The sequence below is a fragment of the Anabrus simplex genome, chromosome 2 (assembly GCF_040414725.1).
Source record: "Anabrus simplex isolate iqAnaSimp1 chromosome 2, ASM4041472v1, whole genome shotgun sequence".
In the NCBI taxonomy this organism is placed as follows: Eukaryota; Metazoa; Arthropoda; class Insecta; order Orthoptera; family Tettigoniidae; genus Anabrus; species Anabrus simplex.
The window spans coordinates 1,120,777,854-1,120,799,706 of record NC_090266.1 but is presented as its reverse complement, the minus strand read 5'-3'; the positions used below and the strand labels follow the sequence as shown (position 1 = coordinate 1,120,799,706).

The following is a 21,853-nucleotide window of genomic DNA, read 5'->3' as shown; positions in this document are numbered from 1 at the left end:
TCTGTTTACCTCCAGGGTTGGCTTTTCCCTCGGACTCAGCGAGGGATCCCACATCTACCGCCTCAAGGGCTGTGTCCTGGAGCGTGAGACATTGGGTCGGGGGATACAACTGGGGAGGACGACCAGTATCTCGCCCAGGCGGCCTTACCTGCTATGCTGAACAGGGGCCTTGTAGGGGGATGAGAAGATTGGAAGGGATAGACAAGGAAGAGGGAAGGAAGCGGCCGTGGCCTTAAGTTAGGTACCATCCCGGCATTTGCCTGGAGGAGAAGTGCAAACCACGGAAAACCACTTTGAGGATGGCTGAGGTGGGAATCGAACCCACCACTACTCAGTTAACCTTCCGAAGCTAAGAGGATCCCGTTCCAGCCCTCGTACTACTTTTCAAATTTCGTGGCAGAGCCGGGAATCGAACCCGGGCCTCCGGGGTTGACAGCTAATGATACTAACCACTACACCACAGAGGCGGACACATTAATTATTATTGTTTCTTTTCTTACAATTTGTTTCTCGTCGCACCGACCCAGACAGGTCTTATAGCGACGATAGGATATGAGAGGTCCTACTAGCTGACGTCATTGGAGGCCCGGGTGCGGTTCCCGTTACTGCCAGAGATTAAAGACTGACAGGAGAGCTGGTTTCAGGTTAAAATGACACGTGTATCTCACCTTCATCGGGGGTGTGCTTGAAAAAGTTCTACCACCTCGGGACGAGGAGGGGAGTTTTATCTGACTACATGTCTAAATGGTTATCATACTGGCCTTTGATCGAAAGAGTCCCGGTTTCGATTCCTGGCCGGGTCACTGATTTTAACCTTCATTGGTTAATACTTCTGGTTTGGGGGTTGGGTGTTTGTGCCGTCATCAGCATTAGAATTCATCGTAGGTAAAGATGATACGGATCCGTTATCATAGATGCCCGGGTCGCCTATAGGACGTCATCTCAGAAGACCTGCACCTTACCCCTCCAGATGTCATGTGCCATTATTATTATTATTATTATTATTATTATTATTATTATTATTAGGCAGGCAGCCTCTATTAACACTACTCATAACGGATGTTGAGGATGCCCGACCTTCGAAGAATGTAGACATCGGCAAAAGAAAGGGAAGCTCGATGAAGGGAGTGGAAATGAAAGACTTCTTAGACTTTGCAAACCCAATAACGTCGAGGTAGGAAGAGAACAAATGTTGACCAAGCGAGCTCGCATAAAAAAGATGGAAGCGAGGAACACGAGACAAGTCGCAATCAATCAATCAATCAATCAATCAATCAATCAATCAATCAATCAATCAATCAATCAATCAATCAATCAATCAATCAATCAATCAATCAATCAATCAATCAATCAATCAATCAATCAATCAATCAATCAATCAATCAATCAATCAATCAATCAATCAATCAATCAATCAATCAATCAATCAATCAATCAATCAATCGCCACTGATTTGCATTTAGGGCAGTCGGCCAGGTGGCAGATTCCCTATCTTTTGTTTTACTAGTCGTTTCTTAAATGACTGCAGAGAATTTGGAAATTTATTGAACATCTCCCTTGGTAAATTATTTCAAGAGGCGCGCGGCTGTGAGCTTGCATCCGGGAGATAGTAGGTTCGAATCCCACTATCGGCAGCCCTGAAGATGGTTTTCCGTGGTTTCCCATTTTCACACCAGGCAAATGCTGGGGCTGTACCTTAATTAAGGCCACGGCCGTTTCCTTCCAACTCCTAGGCCTTTCCCATCCCATCGTCGCCATAAGACCTATCTGTGTCGGTGCGACGTAAAGCCCATAGCAAAAAATATATATAGATTTCAATCCCTAACTCCTCTTCCTATAAACGAAAATTTTCCCCAATTTGTCCATTTGAATTCCAACTTTTCCTTCATCAAATGGAAGCAGTGCCCGACTCAGCTACGGAAACTGTGGTTGCCAACCCAGATTCGCAAATTGAGAACCCCTGGTGCCCCTCACTGTCAGATAGCTCCTCACTTCTAATTACGTAAGTAAGTAAGTAAGTAAGTAAGTAAGTAAGTAAGTAAGTAAGTAAGTAAGTAAGTAAGTAAGTAAGTAAGTAAGTAAGTAAGTAAGTAAGTAAGTAAGTAAGTAAGTAAGTAGTGTTTTATTTTACCTGGCAAGATTAAGGCCTTCAGACCTTCTCTTCCATCTAACCAGGCACTGAAATATACATATATTACATTGTATCACTTTACAATAATAGATGTAATACTAATTAATAGTAATACTAGAATGATGAGTGATAAGGTTAAATGAAGATGAAATAAATTAGGTATAATAAAAGGGATAAAATCTTAAAGCTAATATCCTACATGTAAAAAGAGGTAGTACATAAAATTTAACATCCATGACAATAGAATGGTTGTAAGTAGCAGGATCAAGTTTAAAGATGAACCTTACTGGTGCATAAAATGTCTCCACAGAGCTTCCTTGAAAGTGCGAATAGCGCTTAACCCTCTGATACTTTCGGGAAGGAGGTTGCACTCCCGGCAGGCAATTACCGTGAATGATTTATCGTAGATGGCAGATCTATGGGTAGGTAAAGCAAGGATGGAATTATTAGTGGATCTGGTGTTAAGACTGTGATAAGAAGATAGGTATTTGAAATATGAAGTAAGGTAAAATGGCTGTGAAGAATGGAGGATTTTATGAAGATGGAATTGGGTATGAACAGTGCGACGGATTTCTAGTCGGGGCTAAGATAGGTGGTTATATGAAGGAGTTTCATGGTGATAGTACTGTAGGTTACACACGTATCTCACACATGCATTTTGACCACGTTGCAATCTGCTCAATAACTTGCACCCAGCGTCTCTATAAATCACGTCACAATAGTCGAAATGAGGGAAAACCAGAGCTTCTACCAACATTTTATTTAATTTTTCAGGAAATAAGTATTTATACCCGGCAGCATGTGCAAGGCAGAGAATGTTTTCTGAGTGATGTTCGTAATATGCCTTTTCCATGACATGTCATCATCGAAAGTAACGCCTAGGACTTTTACCGATGACGTGAATGGTATGTTATTATCACATAACCTTATAAATGGAATCTCTGGTCGATTGACCTTCGCGAGTAGTTTCGGGTATCCAAGAATGATGGCTTTCGTTTTTGCTGGGTTTAACGTAAGACCACATCTCAAAGACCAAGAAGAAAACGATATTAGATCCTGATTGATTTTGTCTATGGCCGACAATATTCGATCTGGAGATGTATGGAGGTACATTTGTACATCATCAGCGTAAATATGGTATTTGCAGTGCGTTAGGTTTTGGGAGACATCATTAATGTAAATAGAAAAAAGAATGGGTCCTAACACCGATCCTTGGGGCACACCACACTGCAAGGAGCGCCAAGTTGATTTGTTCAACCTATCTGTAACACACCGCCAACGGCCATGCAGGTAGGAATGTACCCAAAGGAGGGCACTGTCCGAGAAACGGAGGGAATACAATTTCGAGAGCAAAATGTCAATGTCAACAGAGTCGAAAGCTTTGCTCAAGTCTAGAAGTAGTAAAACTGTCACTTTTTGTTGTTCATTGCTTTTCGAATGTCTTCTGTGACTTTCAGTAGTGCCGTTGTAGTACTGTGTGTTTGACGGAAACCAGATTGTAGTGGGTCAAGTATGTTGTAAGTTGTCATGTAGTCTGTTATTTGTCTATGAGCGATGGATTCTAGCGCTTTGGATAAAGCAGAAAGTATGCAGATGGCTCTATAGTCAGATGGTTCAGAAGGGGAAGCTACTTTTTTTAGAGGACGTATAATGCCCGCTTTCCATGCTTCGGGAAATGTGCTGTCTACAAGGGAAGAGTTAATTATGTTAACTAGTGCAGGTAATATAACGTACAGAATAATTTTTATCATCTCTATTCCTATACTGTCATTTCCTTTCGCCGTTGATGTTATCCGATTTATGGCAAACCTGACTTATGAGTGGGTTGCTGGACGGAAGTAGAAGTTTTCTCTATCTGTTCGCGTCTTTGCATGGTTCCCGTCAAAAACTTCCTGTTTCAGGGCTACATTTAATGTACAGCTAGATGAAAAATGATCGTTCAGTTTTTCCAAGGGTATATTTATTTCGTCGTCGTCTCGAGCCTTTGGTAATGGCAAAGCTCTTTATAGATTTCACAACACAGCTGTTGAAACATTTGGTTGAATTGAGCTATGAGCGTGTCGTAATTTCGCGTTTCTAATCTGTTGGGTCGTAGCGTTTCTCAGTCTCTTATAGTTAAGTAGATTGTCAGGAGTGCAATGTTTTCTAACTCGTCTGTAAGCAGCATCGCGTTCAGCCATAAATGCTCTAATCTCATCTGAGAGCCAGGGAGCTGGCTTCCGTGAAACTCGAGCCGTCTTTTCAGGGGCATGTCTATCGTACAACTCAGTCATATGTTGATTGAAACATGCCACTTTGTCATTTATGTCTTTAAGTTTAAATATGTCATCCCATGGCACTGCAACTGCGTCTTGTAAAAGTTTATTCTTATCAATTCGTCGTAGATCTCGATATGAAATTATTTTCGGTTTGAACTTCGGACTTTCAATAGAATAGGCCATAAATATAGCATCATGTCGCAATATACCCGGGACACTAATTGGACCATGGTGAAGAACTAATTCAGGTTGGTTTGTGGCAATGAGATCAATTAAGGTGTGTGATGTGTGGCACTGAGAGAGAGAAACGTTAATTTGCAAGCTTTAAAAGAAGTTAAAAGTTGGGTAGTCAGAGGAGAGTTAGATTCAAGAAGGTTTGTGTTGAAATCGCCCATAATAATTATATTTGAGAAATCAGTGACTAAATCTTGTATTTGAGTTTCTAGATCGCATAAAAAACCCGCATTTGGTGGCTTATATACTACACCCAGAAGATATTTTACTTCACTCACAGTTATTTCCAGGAACATGAACTCAGGTTTTCGCTCGTACGGACCTGGAGACCTACAGATTATTTTAGGTCGCAGACTGGTCATAACATATGCCTCGGTACCCCCGGAGGGTTTATTTAATCTGTCAGATCTAAGCAATGTATAACCCGCCAGCTGCAGTCTTTCTATTGCGTGGTGTGGTTTTAACCAAGATTCGGAAATTAATATTGCGTGGAAACTGGGAGGCATAAACAGAACTTTAATTTCGTCCATTCGCGTCTCAGCAAGGAGGCTTTGAGCGTTTATATGGCATACCTTTAAAACATTTCTGTACGGAGAACGCTTGTGATTAATAATGTCCCTTGTCGTAAGTTACGATCTTCATTTCCGTGTTGACGTTGAACCAATAATGTAGAGTTTGAGGGATGTTCCACCATTCAACACATTGCAACAATTTATTAAATTATAAGAAGACCGGTTTCGACTCCCATGGAGTCATCATCAGTTCTTGCAACCACCTATGGGTGCATGGATTTTTCGTTATGATGATTGTTATCAGATTTCCCTTCATTTAATTTTACCAAGAACTGATGATGACTCCATGGGAGTCGAAATCGGTCTTCTTATAATTTAATAAATTGTTGCAATGTCTTGAATGGGGGAACATCCCTCAAACGCTACATTAATGTCCCTTGTCGACTGGGAATGGCAAGAGATCTCAGACGACAATAGGTGTGTGTTGCCTGTACAGCTGGTTCCCGGAATGTTAGTAAGGAAGAGGGGAGCCTGTTCATTTGTCTCAAGGTCGTTATCATAGTGGCTAAGCGCAGTCGACTCCGGTTTTTCCACTTTCAATTTATATTTTTATGTAGCTTACGATGTTCTCAGTTACCGTATATTGGAGATGATTATGACAAAAATGGGAATGTAACTAACAATTTACAGCGATCAGTACGATAATGGCAACATAGCAATAATGTACGTGGAAATAAATACGATAAAAATAGGGCACTGTACCCAGTCTACTGCTACTAACACCAATCTATCACTACGGCAAGCAGAAGTAAACTATATTACTAATTAAGGTACGTTCTAATAGAGAGTTATGGTCTATATAAGGGGATATACTACAAGGATATCTCTAAACTTAAACTACAATAGAAAGTTACAAAAATGTTGTGAACCTTTCTCCCGCATATCACTTTAGTTCATTTAACTGTTCCATAGTGCACACTTTATACTTAGTTGATCCGATTTTTATGTTAATTAGTCCATCAATGCTCCATAACTGGCGTACTCCAAACCTCAAAATTTTCTCCTTAAGGACTGCGAGCCTTGTTGCAGTTAGATCTTCTCTTATTGTGACCGCCGTTCTCTTAAGTCCTCTTTTCTTGTGGAAGATTTCACTCCTCTTCCGGTAGGAAACGAATTTCACTATTAGAGGTCGTGGCTTCGCGCCCAGTAGTCTTCCAATCCGATGGCTCCTGTCAATGTCCCGAAGGTCAAGGTCGACACCAAGATCTCTTGCGATGCTAATTGCCATGACATCAGAATCTTCCCCTTCCTTTTCCGGAATGCCGAAAATACGGATACATTGCCGCCGCTGATATTGCTCCAGTTCATCTTGCTTGTTTTTAAATTCGCTTTTGATTTTCACAAGTTCCCTGTCCTTTGCTTGAAGCTGGTCTTGTAATAGTTTGACATTTTCCTTGTACTCCGCTCTTAGTTCCTGGAGCTGTGACATTAGGGGCTGTAACTTCGGCTACGGCCTGCTTAACGAGTTCTTGTATGCTGGCACCATGAGGCGGGCTAGCTTGGGGAAGCTTCTTAGGAGCCATTATGAAAAATAACTAGTAGAACACTGACGGTTTACTTTAGTTAACTGCACACGCTTAACTTCAGCACGAATCTAATAACATCTTTATCAATTCAAGCACGTTTAACTTCAGCACGAAGCTGATAACGTATTTCTCACTTCAAGCACTATTTCACCTGCGATTTACAACTTTTGCGAGAGAAAGTTTGCGTGCGACAAGCAGCTAGCGGCCATGTTGACCACGTAGACTGAGTGGACCTCGAACCATCCCTCAGATTCAGGTAAAAATGCCTGAATTGGCCGGGAATCGAACCCTGGACCCTCGGTAAGAGGCAGACATGCTACACCTACACTACGGGGCCGGCAACACAGACTAAATATGAATATTTCGCACCCTCAGAAGAAGACTGTCGTAACTCCCAAAAGTTGAATTTTAAGTTACGAACACATTAAAAACTGATATTTTGTCCTCTATCGAACAGTAAAACTGTTGTAACTGTAGGTATACCATACCATTCAAAACACGCAAACAACAGTTTTTAGGTTTTGTGAATTTGTAGAGGTTTATATTGATAAACTGTCGAAACTCTATTACGACAGTCTTCTTGTAGAACATTTTGCAGAGGTACATACTGACAAACTGTCGTAAGTCGTCGTGTGTGGGCACATTATTATTGTCTGCATAGTGTTGACAGTGTTATGCTTTCTATAGAAAGACAGTGTTGTACCAAGGCACTGGCAAGTTGCGATTGTGTTGCGAGTAAAATTCCACAAAGTGATATAGATGCAATGATGTCCTGTCGAGATTGCAAAAGTGTTTTCCCAATTAGAGGATTGTTACTCTGTCACATTTCTTCTGGCAAATGTTGTATTAGTGTAATTAAAGAGCAGAAGAAGTGAATGCTTCTAACTCGCATATGATGCATGTTGACACCGATAATTTGCCATCTCAAAGAACATACATAGACCTACTGCCATGTCCACTAGAGGCCAAGAGAAATGCTGATTTAGAAAAAGCACTTGGAGGTAACGATATTAAAGTACGCGATTATGATTTGCAGTCTGTCCTTCAGGCATCATGCAGTGACCTATCAGTGTTTTATTATAAACGAGGCTCAATGTGTACAATTTCACAAAAACCAAAAAAAGGTTATTGCTACCTTTTGAATGAAGCATCTGGTAAGAAAGGAGCAATAGAAATTGCATCCTGTGTCTATGAATATCTCAAATCCATTGAGTGTACAGACGTTATGTTTTAAAGTGATAATTGCCCTGCACAGAACCAGAATAAGTTCCTGGTAACAATGTATCTGTATGCAGTGGATATCATTCCAAACCTACAATCCATAACCCACCAATATTTAATTGTAGGAGATACACAGAATGCTGGTGATTCTATGCATTCCTGCATAGAGAAGCAAAAGAAAAGAGCTCTAAGGAGTGGTCCAGTGTATGTGCCTGCGCAGTGGACTGGAATCATAAAATGCGCCACGAAAAGAGGGACAGAGTATCAGATCAGAGAGATGAATTATAATGAATTCCATGACTTGAAGAAATTAACTGACGAAATGGGTAGCAACTACACAGTGAATGATAAAGGAGAATCAGTCAAATGGAATGAAATTAGAGTGTTGAAAGTTGAAAAGGGCCAGAAGTATACTCTATGCTACAAGACAGACTTCGAGTGCGAATAGTGTAATTACATTAGTAGTAGGGGCCGTCAAAGGGGAAGAAGGTCATTTCGAACACAATCCAATTACTCCTGCCTACAAACGACAACCGTGTATCTCGGATGAAAAGAAGAAAGACCTAATGTTAATGTGTAATGGAAATACGTATAATACCAAGAGTGTATCATGCTTTTTACCAATTATTTCCAGTTTCACAAAGTAAATTTTATAATACTATTTATTCTTTTTATTTTAAGCATTTATAGCCCATTTAATATTAGGACATATGAATTGTAAAATTATTCACTTTCATACCACTTTATTTAAATCCTCACGATGTCTCAACTCACTTCTATGCATTTCCTACTGTACTGTATGACTGATATAACTTTTTCATTTCAATAATATACCAACACATAAACTGTCGTAACTATAGTTTGTTGTTTATTTTATGCCTATGTTTATACATTGAAGGTAAACAGCTACATTTCCGGGTGCTAGATTGATATACAAGTGTGAGTAATAAAATCTAGTGTCTATCTTAAAACCCTGAATTTTGAAGTGCATTCGAAATCGTTTGTCACAATTTACTCAAAACAGTGATTTGGTAGTTACGACAGTCTTGTTCTGAGGGTGCGATTTTATTTCTTGCAAGAGTCTACAGTACTAGGTCAAGACCAAACGGATATCACTTCTAAAGTGTGAACGTGTTACGGCTTTGAGGAAGTTTGTCTTTTGTTAGCGTAAATTGTGATCTGTTGGAAGCTGGCCATGAGTTATATCGGAATATTCTCCTGTTGTATCCAACCGGTCGCTTCTTCATGAGGTGAATGTTGATGGTTGTGTGTAACGAACTTATTATATTCAATATAACCAGCAAATGGCCAGTCACAAACACTCGAAAGATCCTAAACTAAGCCTGGTCTTCCACCACAGATAAGCATGGGAAGTTGGCATTGAAGAACAAAATCATAGAACACTACTATTTGTCCTGAAATAAAACGTGGAAAGTCATCTGAAAATATCTCATTAATAGAATTTAGATGTCATTTTTCTTCTTTCTGTTACATGCTTTATAACATACTGACACAGGCAGATATTATGGCGACAATGGGATAGGAGAGGGCTAGGATAGCGAAGGAAGCGAACATAGCCTTAATACTGGTACAGCCACAGTGAAAATGAGAAACCATGGAAAACCCTTCCCAGCGCTGCTGACAGTGGGGTTTGAACCCACTGTCTCCCGAATGCAAGCTCACAGCTACGTGACCCAAACCTTGAAGATAACTCGTTCGTTTCGGTAGAGGTACTACTACTACTACTACTACTACTACTACTACTACTAGCAACAGAGATGTTGGCTGTATAACAAATACATCCTAGCGTAGGTATTGAAGTAGGGTGCTATGGAAAGTCAAGTTTATTAAGTGTTTTACGTTTCTCATGTCACAATACTTTTAGTCAATTTCCATGGTGACAACAGTGCTCAGAGGTGAGAGTCGCCATCTTCTTGTATGAATTTCCGGATATAAACAAGAAGTATATATTGTGGTGTTAAAGACAACGTATTCTAGAGCAGTATGAATAGTCAAGTTGTTTCCACTCTCAGAATCATAATACCCCACTACACTTACCTTTCTTGCAATATCTCGAAAGCAGAATTGACTACATGACTAGTGGCACATGACTGCACTTACTACGGAATATTGGCATAGGGAGGAACCTACAAAAATGTAATCAATAAAATACAGGTTGTTCAAAACCTTATATTACGAATAATGTACCAGAAAGAAAGATTATTCCCAAGTAGTCAATTATATGCTGAAACAAAATATTTAATGTAAAGCAGCTCTATGCCCCTGAAACGTACAAATATAGTAACAAAAACAAAATTATATTTCTATTTTTCTTTTTTTGCTATTTGCTTTACGTCGCACCGACACAGATTGGTCTTATGGCGACGTTAACGATGAATATTCAACACACAGTAAGATGAACCACCGTTGTACGTTTTACAAACCCAACTTAGCATAACAAAACGCAATTTCTTGTACTTCATTCCAAAATTGAATTTCCTTTCAGGTTCTGAAGCGTCTTAAATCCTTCGTTATGGATAATAAAAATGTTATTGAAGAAATAACTAAATGAAAATATCATCATCATCATCATCATCATCATCTGTTTACCCTCCAGGTTCGGCTTTTCCCTCGGACTGAGCGAGGGATCCCACCTCTACCGCCTCAAGGGCAGTGTCCTGGAGCTTCAGACTCTTGGTCGGGGAATACAACTGGGGAGTATGACCAGTACCTCGCCCAGGCGGCCTCACCTGCTATAGTGAACAGGGGCCTAGTAGGGGGATGGGAAGATTGGAAGGGATAGGCAAGGATGAGGGAAGGAAGCGGCCGTGGCCTTAAGATAGGTACCATCCCGGCATTTGCCTGGAGGTGAAGTGGGAAACTACGGAAAACCACTTCGAGGATGGCTGAGGTGGGAATCGAACCCGCCTCTACTCAGTTGACCTCCCGAGGCTGAGTGGACCCCGTTCCAGCCCTCGTACCACTTTTCAAATTTCGTGGCAGAGCCGGGAATCGAACCCGACCTCCGGGGGTGGCAGCTAATCACGCTAACCACTACACCACAGAGGCGGCAATGAAAATACACTGATTGACAGAGCAAATGCAACACCAAGGAGGAGTGGTTCGAAAGGGATGAAAGTTGGGGAAAAAACAGAGTCGGCACGGACGAATAATTGATGTTTATTTCAAACCGATATGCAGGTTACACAATGCGCACGGCATCGACTCAGTAGGACGTAGGACCACCGCGAGCGGCGATGCACGCAGAAACACGTCGAGGTACAGAGTCAATAAGAGTGCGGATGGTGTCCTGAGGGATGGTTTTCCATTCTCTGTCAACCATTTGCCACAGTTGGTCGTCCGTACGAGGCTGGGGCAGAGTTTGCAAACGGCGTCCAATGAGATCCCACACGTGTTCGATTGGTGAGAGATCCGGAGAGTACGCTGGCCACGGAAGCATCTGTACACCTCGTAGAGCCTGTTGGGAGATGCGAGCAGTGTGTGGGCGGGCATTATCCTGCTGAAACAGAGCATTGGGCAGCCCCTGAAGGTACGGGAGTGCCACCGGCCGCAGCACATGCTGCACGTAGCGGTGGGCATTTAACGTGCCTTGAATACGCACTAGAGGTGACGTGGAATCATACGCAATAGCGCCCCAAACCATGATGCCGCGTTGTCTAGCGGTAGGGCGCTCCACAGTTACTGCCGGATTTGACCTTTCTCCACGCCGACGCCACACTCGTCTGCGGTAACTATCACTGACAGAACAGAAGCGTGACTCATCGGAGAACACGACGTTCCGCCATTCCCTCATCCAAGTCGCTCTAGCCCGGCACCATGCCAGGCGTGCACGTCTATGCTGTGGAGTCAATGGTAGTCTTCTGAGAGGACGCCGGGAGTGCAGGCCTCCTTCAACCAATCGACGGGAAATTGTTCTGGTCGATATTGGAACAGCCAGGGTGTCTTGCACATGCTGAAGAATGGCGGTTGACGTGGCGTGCGGGGCTGCCACCGCTTGGCGGCGGATGCGCCGATCCTCGCGTGCTGACGTCATTCGGGCTGCGCCTGGACTCCTCGCACGTGCCACATGTCCCTGCGCCAACCATCTTCGCCACGGGCGCTGCACCGTGGACACATCCCTATGGGTATCGGCTGCGATTTGACGAAGCGACCAACCTGCCCTTCTCAGCCCGATCACCATACCCCTTGTAAAGTCGTCTGTCTGCTGGAAATGCCTCCGTTGACGGCGGCCTGGCATTCTTAGCTATACACGTGTCCTGTGGCACACGACAACACGTTCTACAATGACTGTCGGCTGAGAAATCACGGTACGAAGTGTGCCATTCGCCAACGCCGTGTCCCATTTATCGTTCGCTACGTGCGCAGCACAGCGGCGCATTTCACATCATGAGCATACCTCAGTGACGTCAGTCTACCCTGCAATTGGCATAAAGTTCTGACCACTCCTTCTTGGTGTTGCATTTGCTCTGTCACTCAGTGTATCACGTCATCATAATCAATGTCTATTTCATGCTCCACCATGTGCTGTTGATCATACCCGTCACTCACTCATACCCATACTCGTACTTCAGGCATCGTTGTTAAATATATTTATTTCTTTATAGTTCTTCTACCGAGCTCGATAACTGCAGTCGCTTAAGTGCGGCCAGTATCCAGTATTGGGGAGATAGTGGGTTCGAACCCCACTGTCGGCAGCCCGTGGATTCCCATTTTCTCACCAGGCAAATGCTGGGGCTGTACACTAATTACGGCCACGGCCGCTTCCTTCCCATTCCTAGGCCTTTTCTGTCCCATCGTCGCCATAAGACCTATCTGTGTCGGTGCGACGTAAAACAAATAGCAAAAAAATTCTTCTTCCTTTTCTTCTTTATCTGTTTACCGTCCAGGGTCGGTTTTTCCCTCGGACTCAGCGAGGGATCACACCTCTACCGCCTTCAGGGCAGTGTCCTTGAGCTACAGACTCTGGGGATACAACTGGGGACGATGACCAGTACCTCGCTTAGGCGGCCTCACCTGCTTTGCTGAAGAGGGGCCTTGCGGGGGGATGGGAAGATTGGAAGGGATAGACAAGGAAGAGGGAAGGAAATGGCCGTGGCCTTAAGTTAGGCACCATCCCGGCATTTGCCTGGAGGAGAAGTGGGAAACCACGGAAAACCATGGCTGAGATGGGAATCGAACCCAGTTGACCTCCCGAGGCTGAGTGGACCCGATTCCAGCCCTCGTACCACTTTTCAAATTTCGTGGCAGAGCCGGGAATCGAACCCGGGCCTCCGGGGGTGGCAGCTAATCACACTATCCACTACACCACAGAGGCGGACATATATCTTTTCCAAGAATGATTACTCCTATATACTGTCATAATGTTTGCTTTCTGGTAGTTGATATCCACACCAAAGTTGCAACTTACTTCTTTAACCTAGCATACAGGTAGGTATTGAAGTAGGATGTTTTGGGAAGTCGAATTTATTAAGTGTTAGCATTTCCTTGCTAGTTCTCCCTCATCCTCAGCAATGAGAGTAGTATCCATTGGTAAACCATAAATTAAAAATCTTCTGACCACCTACTATTACTTCTCTGACCGGGCGAGTTGGCCGTGCGGTTAGAGTCGCGCAGCTGTGAGCTTGCATCCGAGAGATAGTGGGTTCGAATCCCACTGTCGGCAGTCCTGAAGATGGTTTTCCGTGGTTTCCCATTTTCACAGCAGGCAAATGGTGGGGCTGTACCTTAATTAAGGCCACGGCCACTTCCTTCCCACTCCTAGGCCTTTCCTGTCCCATCGTCGCCATAAGACCTATCTGTGTCGGTGCGACGTAAAGCAAATAGCAAAAACAAAACAAAAAAACCAAGTTACTTCCCTGTTCCTTACCTCTAAGGCGGACTTCATTTCCTCTACATACTGAACTCTTTTACACCTTAACCTCCTTCGAGTTCATGATATTTATACATATATTTACAGGGTTTTCCTCATATTAGTTACTAATAATCCACACCACATATTTAGGTGCCCTCATTTCCACAACCTCTGTCCACATTCTTGATCATTTCATAGAAGTGGAGGGATTACTGTAATCCAAGAAACATATTACTATGGAAATATCAAACTCTCTACCTAATGTTGAGAATTTCAGGATTGTTGCACAGATCATGTTACTCCCCGTATACTGACACTCAAGCCACAACAATAAATATTACCGAGCTCGATAGCTGTAGTCGCTTAAGTGCGGCCAGTATCCAGTATTCGGGATATAGTAGGTTCGAACCCCACTGTCGGCAGCCCTGAAAATGGTTTTCCGTGGTTTACCATTTTCACACCAGGAAAATGCTGGGGCTGTACCTTAATTAAGGCCACGACCGCTTCCTTCCCACTCCGAGCCCCTCCCTGTCCCATCGTCGCCAAAAGACCTATCTGTGTCGGCGCGACCTCAATGCAAGACGACCGACACTTTTTCCTTTAAAAAATTTAATCAGGCTTAAAAAGTGCTTTATGAAGTCTTGTACAGTACGCAGTTTGAGACTATATTTGTCTTCATGCCAATGCCGAACATTGGCTTTGTTTATGACGTATTTTCTTGAGGTTGCACAATTACTCTTTATTTCCACGAGTTTCATAATCATTAAATTAAAATTTGCATCATAATATCGACGAGAACTCGTTAAAAATTTTCCGACAATACTTTTTCCATGTCTTCACAATACGACGATCTATCACGCAAATTATTTACAGAGAGAAACTGTTAATTTTACTATCAGGTATGTATAGTAGACGCGTGATAACTCTGCCACTGAGTAGCCAGGGTCTTTCTAAGAATTTGAAGGCTCGCATATTTTGATGCCATTCTCGGGATTTGGGGAACGTTTTTGTAGAGACTAGTACAGGGATATTTTTTTTTAATCTATTCAGGGGATTGTCACTTGCCCGCTCGCACACGCTGCAAGCCAGTCTCCCGCAATGTAAAATGTCATTCTTCACTATTTCGCGAGAACCAGTGACGTTATGCACAATCGGTTGGTGCGGCTAGCGATGTGGCCTATATGCCAAATGACGACGCGGACGTTGAAGGTAGAGTTTTATGAATGCGCGGCGGTTGAAGGTAGAGTTTTATGAATGCGCGGCGGTTGAAGGGAAGCAGCGTGGTTACCATGGTAGCTGCCAGTGGTGTTCATTACTGTTAGGCCGTGATTACAAGAGGACCCTTTATTTTTCACATGAGATTCTAAGAAAAAAACGTCGGATTCGGAGAAATATGGTATATCCACCATTCATACAATAGATTAAGAGTGAAGATTTGTAATGTTGACAATTTGTGTACAATCATTAAGATATGAGAGGATGTGCTCACCAGTTGCACACACAGAGTATACGACCACTGAACATAAACAAGTGACGAATTAGGTAATGTATAAGAAGATAGGAACACGAAAAGGAGCAAAGATAAAGGTAAACTCAACCTGTCTTACTCCATTCAAGGGGAAACTAGTGAACTATAAAACTCATCCACTTATCTTTATAATCTGGTTAGTCTTTGGAGTTTTGTTTGGTTTATGACAGAACACAATGTGTATATTTGTAACTAATCATACATTAATAAAGTAAATATTGTGCCCTATTTCTGAAGTGTTATTGAGTGTATTTCATATTTTGTCTCCTCAGCAACGATAGCCCAGCGTGAAAGATGGAGGAAGAGGAAGAAACAAGGATAATTTCCACTTATTCATGTGGTGCTGTCTCCTCACCAATCCCAGTTCTTCTGCTTTCCTTCTTACGAAGATGGCCCTTCAATGAGTGTTGACGAGGTTGGAAAGAAAAACAAGGTTGTTGGGAGCCGAGAAGAAATGAATGCATAAGAATTGGGACCAATGTGGGGGAGAGCTCATCTATATGAAAATGGCAGTGTACGAAGACTACAAATGATCCTTTTGTGTTTTCACTTTTATCCTTGCCTTGTCTTCGCCCACTGGCCTGCCGTTGTGAGCATTGGAAAGGAATAAACAAGTATCAAATCAAGTCATATACAGGGTGCATTCGTGATGATGTTACACAAACTTTCAGGGATGATGGAGGATGGCAAATGGATCAATCTGAGATAATGAACCGTAGTCCGGAAACGTTCGAGTCCAGAGTTATTAATAATCCAAGTTGTTAAACGTCTGTCCGTTCTTAACAGCAGCAGTGTACACGGTGGTATTCAGAAATATACTACCCACGTTACTGGAACACATCCCACTTCCCCTTCGTCCAACATGATGGAGCCCCACCTCACTTTGGATTGAGGGTTCGTAACACCTGGATCAGTCATTCCCTGCAAAGTGGATAGGAGTACGAGGTCCTGCTTCGTGGCCCACTCGTTCACCTGATCTCACCCCCAATCGATTTCTTCTTGTGAGGCCATGTGAACAGCCTTGTGTATGAGACTCCTGTCGAGACTGAAGAGGATCTCTTAGCATGAATTCCCGCTGCCTCCGACACTGTTCAACAGACATCCGGGATATTCGAACGGGTACGACAAAACTTTGTGCGACGATGTCATGCCTGCATTGACGCAGGTGGACGCCATTTCAAACATTTGTTGTAAATGGAGCAGCTTGTGAAACTTGTGCAGGTAAACGAACTTAAATGAGTAGAATTCTTCTTAATTTTTGACTCTATCGTTTCCGGACTACGGTTCCTTAACTCAAATTGATCCATTTGCCATCCTCCAACATCCCTGAAAGTTTGTAACATCATCACGGATACAGCCTGTATATATAGAGAGAGATGGGGCCAAGAAAGGAACATCCTTCTGATGAAGCTGGGAGGCAGAAATGAGTCTGAGAAAAGCTAGATGTAGAAGAACTGGGATTGAAGATGTGGAAATTCCCCTTGTCCTTTTGTGATTCCATATTTTAACTCGTCTCCTATATCTGTTTCTTGGTCTTGCCACACTTACCTGCCATTGTGTTCCTCCTATTATGTGTTCCTATCTCTCTCTATATGACTTGACCTATGATTGCATTTAACTTACATGTGTTCCTTTTCATGTTCCAGTTTTCTTATAAATGAAACAATGAAGCAACTGATTCAACATTTCCCTGTGATGTTAACATTGATGCTTTCAAGGCATGATATGGGCTTATGCCGTGTCAACAAAATAAGATGACACTCTTTACGTTTCGCAGAGAACTTTGCTCCACGTCTTCAGAAGAATATCTCGACTGTTCCCCAGGAAGTCTTCTACAATAATGAGGATTTGAATTTAAGATTGTTTTACCGTTGGGCTGTAGTGGTACGCTCGTTTGTCACCAGGTGGCTCGCTGTGTCCCGGCACAGCGCTCCAAGCGGGAGCTGATGACAACATTAAAGCTCCAATTAAGATATTCTATTACACCGTCCGTGCGTGAGAAGTAACGGAGTGGTCATCGGGTGAATAAGAGACGAAATCGATGGGAGACATTAATTGAAACTAATAAAATAAGTTGCAACGAAAGACACTGGGATACAATAGAACAGAGCTGAAGAATGAAAAGAATGTACCCGTATGTGGAGAAAAGTATGGTGTCCTCTGGTTTTCTCCCCATACTTTCTTTTCATTCTCCAGCTCTGTTGTATTCTACCCTGGTGTATTTCATTGCATCTTATTTTATTAGTTTCTATTTATTTCTTCTACCAGTTTCGTCCCTGATTCTCCTGATGTCCTCTCTTTTACTCATCGTGCACACACGGTATGACAGAACATCTAGATTGGAGCTTAATGTTGTTATCAGCTCCCGCTTGAAGCGCTGTGCCGGCATACAGCGAGCCACCTGGCGACGAACGAACGAACCACTAAAGCTCAACGGTAAAACAATCTTAAATTCAAACCCTCATTATTGTAGAAGACTTCCTGGGGAACAGTCGAGATTTTCTTCTCAAGACGTGGGGCAAAGTTGTCTGCGAAACGTAAAGAGAGTCACCGCGTTTTCTTTGCAAGGTATAAGCCCAAAATCCCATATCATGTCTAAATTTCCCTGTGATGATATCATGGTTGTCTACACTAACCTGTAGTAGCCACTTTGTAGATTGGACGATATGGTTGGTTAGGGGAGTCTCCAGGGATGTAGTCCCCAAGGCCAATAGTAGTCAGCGAGATGAAGCAGTAGTATAGAGAATCAAGAAAGTCCCATTCAGGTTCAAGAGAAGCAAATATTCCTGCTGGAAGGAGGAAGAATACACCAACAAGCAGTGAGACAACCAAGGAGAGATGCAGCAGACGGATGTTAAACGGCTGATACAGGTGACCAAGACGTGAATTGAGGAACTGTAGGAGCACAGTTGCTGGAACCATGAGGCGTTCGACCAATGCTGTCAGCAACACTAGTGTCAGTGGGATCCCTACCATTGCATACACAATGCAGAAGATCTTTCCGACCTTTGACAGTGGTGTCACGTGACCATAGCCTGGAACAAAAGTAATATTACATTAAAAACAAGACATTTTTCTGGGCTAACAGCCATGAGTAAAGAAACAACAACATTATTAATCTTTAATTTCTGGTTTTCTTAATACAGTTGGAGATGGATACAAAACTAATCATGAACATGCATACACACTCATTATCACAAAGACCATGCACCAGGAGGAATTATCAGAATGGGCGATTTTAATATTGATTTAAGTAAGTGATTACAATATCAGGGCAAAAGGATACTTGATCTCGGAAAACTGAATGCACGAAGGGAGGCTCTATCACTCTGTGGGTCCACCTGTAGCTTGAATATAAGATGTGATATGAGCAAGCATGGAGGCCTACAGGTTTCGTAAGGTGCCATGTGGCATATCTGTCCGTACTTGCTTCGACTATTCCTCTAGATAATGTTAATTCCTAAGCTGCAGAAGTTGGTGCTCCAGACGGTCCCAGACATGTTCACTAGGGGATAAATCTAGCAGTCAGCGAGACCATGAAGGTGTGACAAAGTTGACGAGGCATTTCTGCAGTGATCTTGCTGAGTGCAGACGAGCACCCGCTTACCTCCTGAGTCCCAGATTAGCCTTAATCTCAGAGGTGATCAGTTCGTAAACGATAATTTTTTTATCAATAACAAAAAAATAAATATAGGCGCACCAAATGTACGCAGGGATGAACGGGGCATGCAAATTAAGGTAAAAGGGGACGGCTCGTTCATGGATACAAATTATAGACTCCAAAATAGGACTGGGAAGTGACAACTTAAATTTCATGGGCATACTCGACTAACTACAATAAAAGATATGGAAACTGTTTCCTACTGAAATTGCAATGAGGAGCAATTTATTGACTTATTTTGCAAACTGCACATGATGACAATTATTACATTGGGAAACTTCCATCCTGAAAAAGAAATGACATAATACTTGGATTCACCTCACTACTCTGGTAGTGTAAAATATTTCGTGAATTTGCCCCATTGGTTACTGGGGATCGAATCCACATCCGTATCAGTGGACGTTTCACCGCTGGAGATCTTCTTTCGGAGACGAAGGCATGAGAGTAACTATTTACTGTCACCTCCCCGTTCCGTTGGACATGAGTCACTTCCGGTATGTACATTCTAGTGGGCCGGACCCCCACCGTGGAAATGTTATCATATCGAAAACGGGAATTTATTGTACGGACAACTCTAGCCTATATTTCCAGATTCACGAACATGCCAGGTGTAGCTCCTTAATTCAAAGCTTATCTCAATATTTACATTTGTCAATATGACAAGACGTACGGAAAGGTTCATTACTATGCTCTGACAATGAAGACATGTGCCGTCCGTGGGTTATTCCGCACCTACCGCCAACAATCTCCCACGTGGAAACCCAACATCTGGTTCCGACCAGTTCGACACAGGACGACTGTCCCTTTCATATCTTCCTATGATTATTAAATAATTATCATTATCATTTTTATCTGATCATTATCATATTCTGTGATTACCATCAATTATTTTATTATTATCATTAATTTCAATTATCATCCTATTTTTGATTATTATCATTTATCATCCGGGGTGATTTTATGCTATCCTTTGCCGACGTTTCAAACGAAGGGTCGTTTTCCCTCGTAATTAATCCGCACAAGTTAATGATCAGTTTCATAACACATTATTATTATTATTATTACTATTATTATTATTATTATTATTATTATTATTATTATTATTATTATTATTATTATTATTATTATTATAATATTCGTAACACTGAATCATCGTCCCTTAGATATCTTAATTTCCTTTCATCAATTATTATTATTCTCAAAATACTATTGCAACTTCTTCTTCTGCTCCTTCAACTTATTATTATTATTATTATTATTATTATTATTATTATTATTATTATTATTATTATTATTATCAGTGGAGATTATCATTATCGCATCACTTATTCATCATGGATTTAATATTTTACTTTGATCTCACCATAATTATTCTCAAGTTAATCGAATAAATTCTTCCTATTATTCCTCTTCATATTATTATTATTATTATTATTATTATTATTATTATTATTGTAACTTAATTTCACATGTTACACTACCGTTAGCGATATTTATGGTTAATGCATACGCTTTTACAGTTTCGGTCTACTTTGGCACTAAGCAATTGATTTAAGACAAAATTCACTTGGATTATTATTATTATTATTATTATTATTATTATTATTATTATTATTATTATTATTATTATTATTATTATTATTATTAAAATGGCAAGTTTTATATTTTTATTTCCACTCTCTAGAATTCAGTCACATATGTTGAGTCCCAACATGAACCACCAAGATCCGATTAACATTGATCGGGACACCACGGTATTCGGAACCGTAACCTTTATTTCGTACTGCCGTTAATTTTATGGGTACACCATGTCCTCCCAAGACACACCTCAAATCCCATGGCACATCGCGGCTGGACAAATACATTCAATGCCTGCGATTGCTAACTTTTAATATACTAATTAATCCTCGGTGCGTGGATTCTGCCACTCATAACACCGAAATCGACATTATATCGTCTTAGGCATCGAGATTTATCTCTTTCATCATCAAAAACAGTACGGCTCAATTCTCACCTCATGCCGGATTTTCGTCCCGCATGGCTTCCGATCTTAAAAATGGGCTCAGACCACTCTGGGCTTTCAACATGACGTGACCATCCTATACACGCGCCTCTATCACTTCTAAACAAATTGTTATGGTAATTATAGAGTCCAAAAGCGTGAAAATCAACAATTTACGTAAAAATCAAATTTACTGCCCGAATTAAGTTCTTTAACGCTACATGTTATCTCCACATTGATTGTTATTTTCACTAGCCACTCACGAAGCACTCTCATTATTATTATACTTTAACTTGCAAGCGCACAAAATCGTATTATTATTATTATTATTATTATTATTATTATTATTATTATTATTATTATTATTATTATTACCTTCCGTACGCAGCACAAATTTTACACACTCTGGCACTTTCATAATCTGGCTGTCTGGTAACAAATATTCATACTACAATACAAATATTCACCGCAGTGATTGAAAATCAAATAAATGGTTTAGCACAAAAAGAAATCTAACACTTGAAATGAACTTTGATCAAAGTATTGACAAACAGCATGCATTAATTGAAAGAAATATCCCATATTTACATTATATACAACAAATAAATACTCAATTAATTAATCTAACCCATAATTGCGTTAATATAAATTAGTTCGTCCGTCTATCTCAAAAAATCATGGATTCGGGAGGCGATCCATGTTAAGTAACCATGATTAATCTACACTGAATCCCGTTTTGTCGCGATAACATCCCCAAATATTAAATTCGTGTACTCATTCTTATGTAGAACTCCATTATCTCGCAGCAGATGAGAAGCCTCATGGCCCCATGGTGATTTATTCGTACA

At 41.5% G+C, this 21,853-nt stretch overlaps 1 protein-coding gene across 2 annotated transcripts in view; it reads right to left on the bottom strand.

Moving 5' to 3' along the window:
- LOC136863332 (potassium channel subfamily K member 6) overlaps window positions 1-21,853 on the bottom strand; it is a 293,834-nt gene that overhangs the window by 3,693 nt on the left and 268,288 nt on the right. For both annotated transcript variants that reach the window (XM_067139719.2, XM_067139718.2), the window contains one exon: window positions 17,979-18,377. In XM_067139719.2, the coding sequence (XP_066995820.2) occupies window positions 17,979-18,377 (399 nt within the window). The remainder of the gene's footprint in view (window positions 1-17,978; window positions 18,378-21,853) is intronic.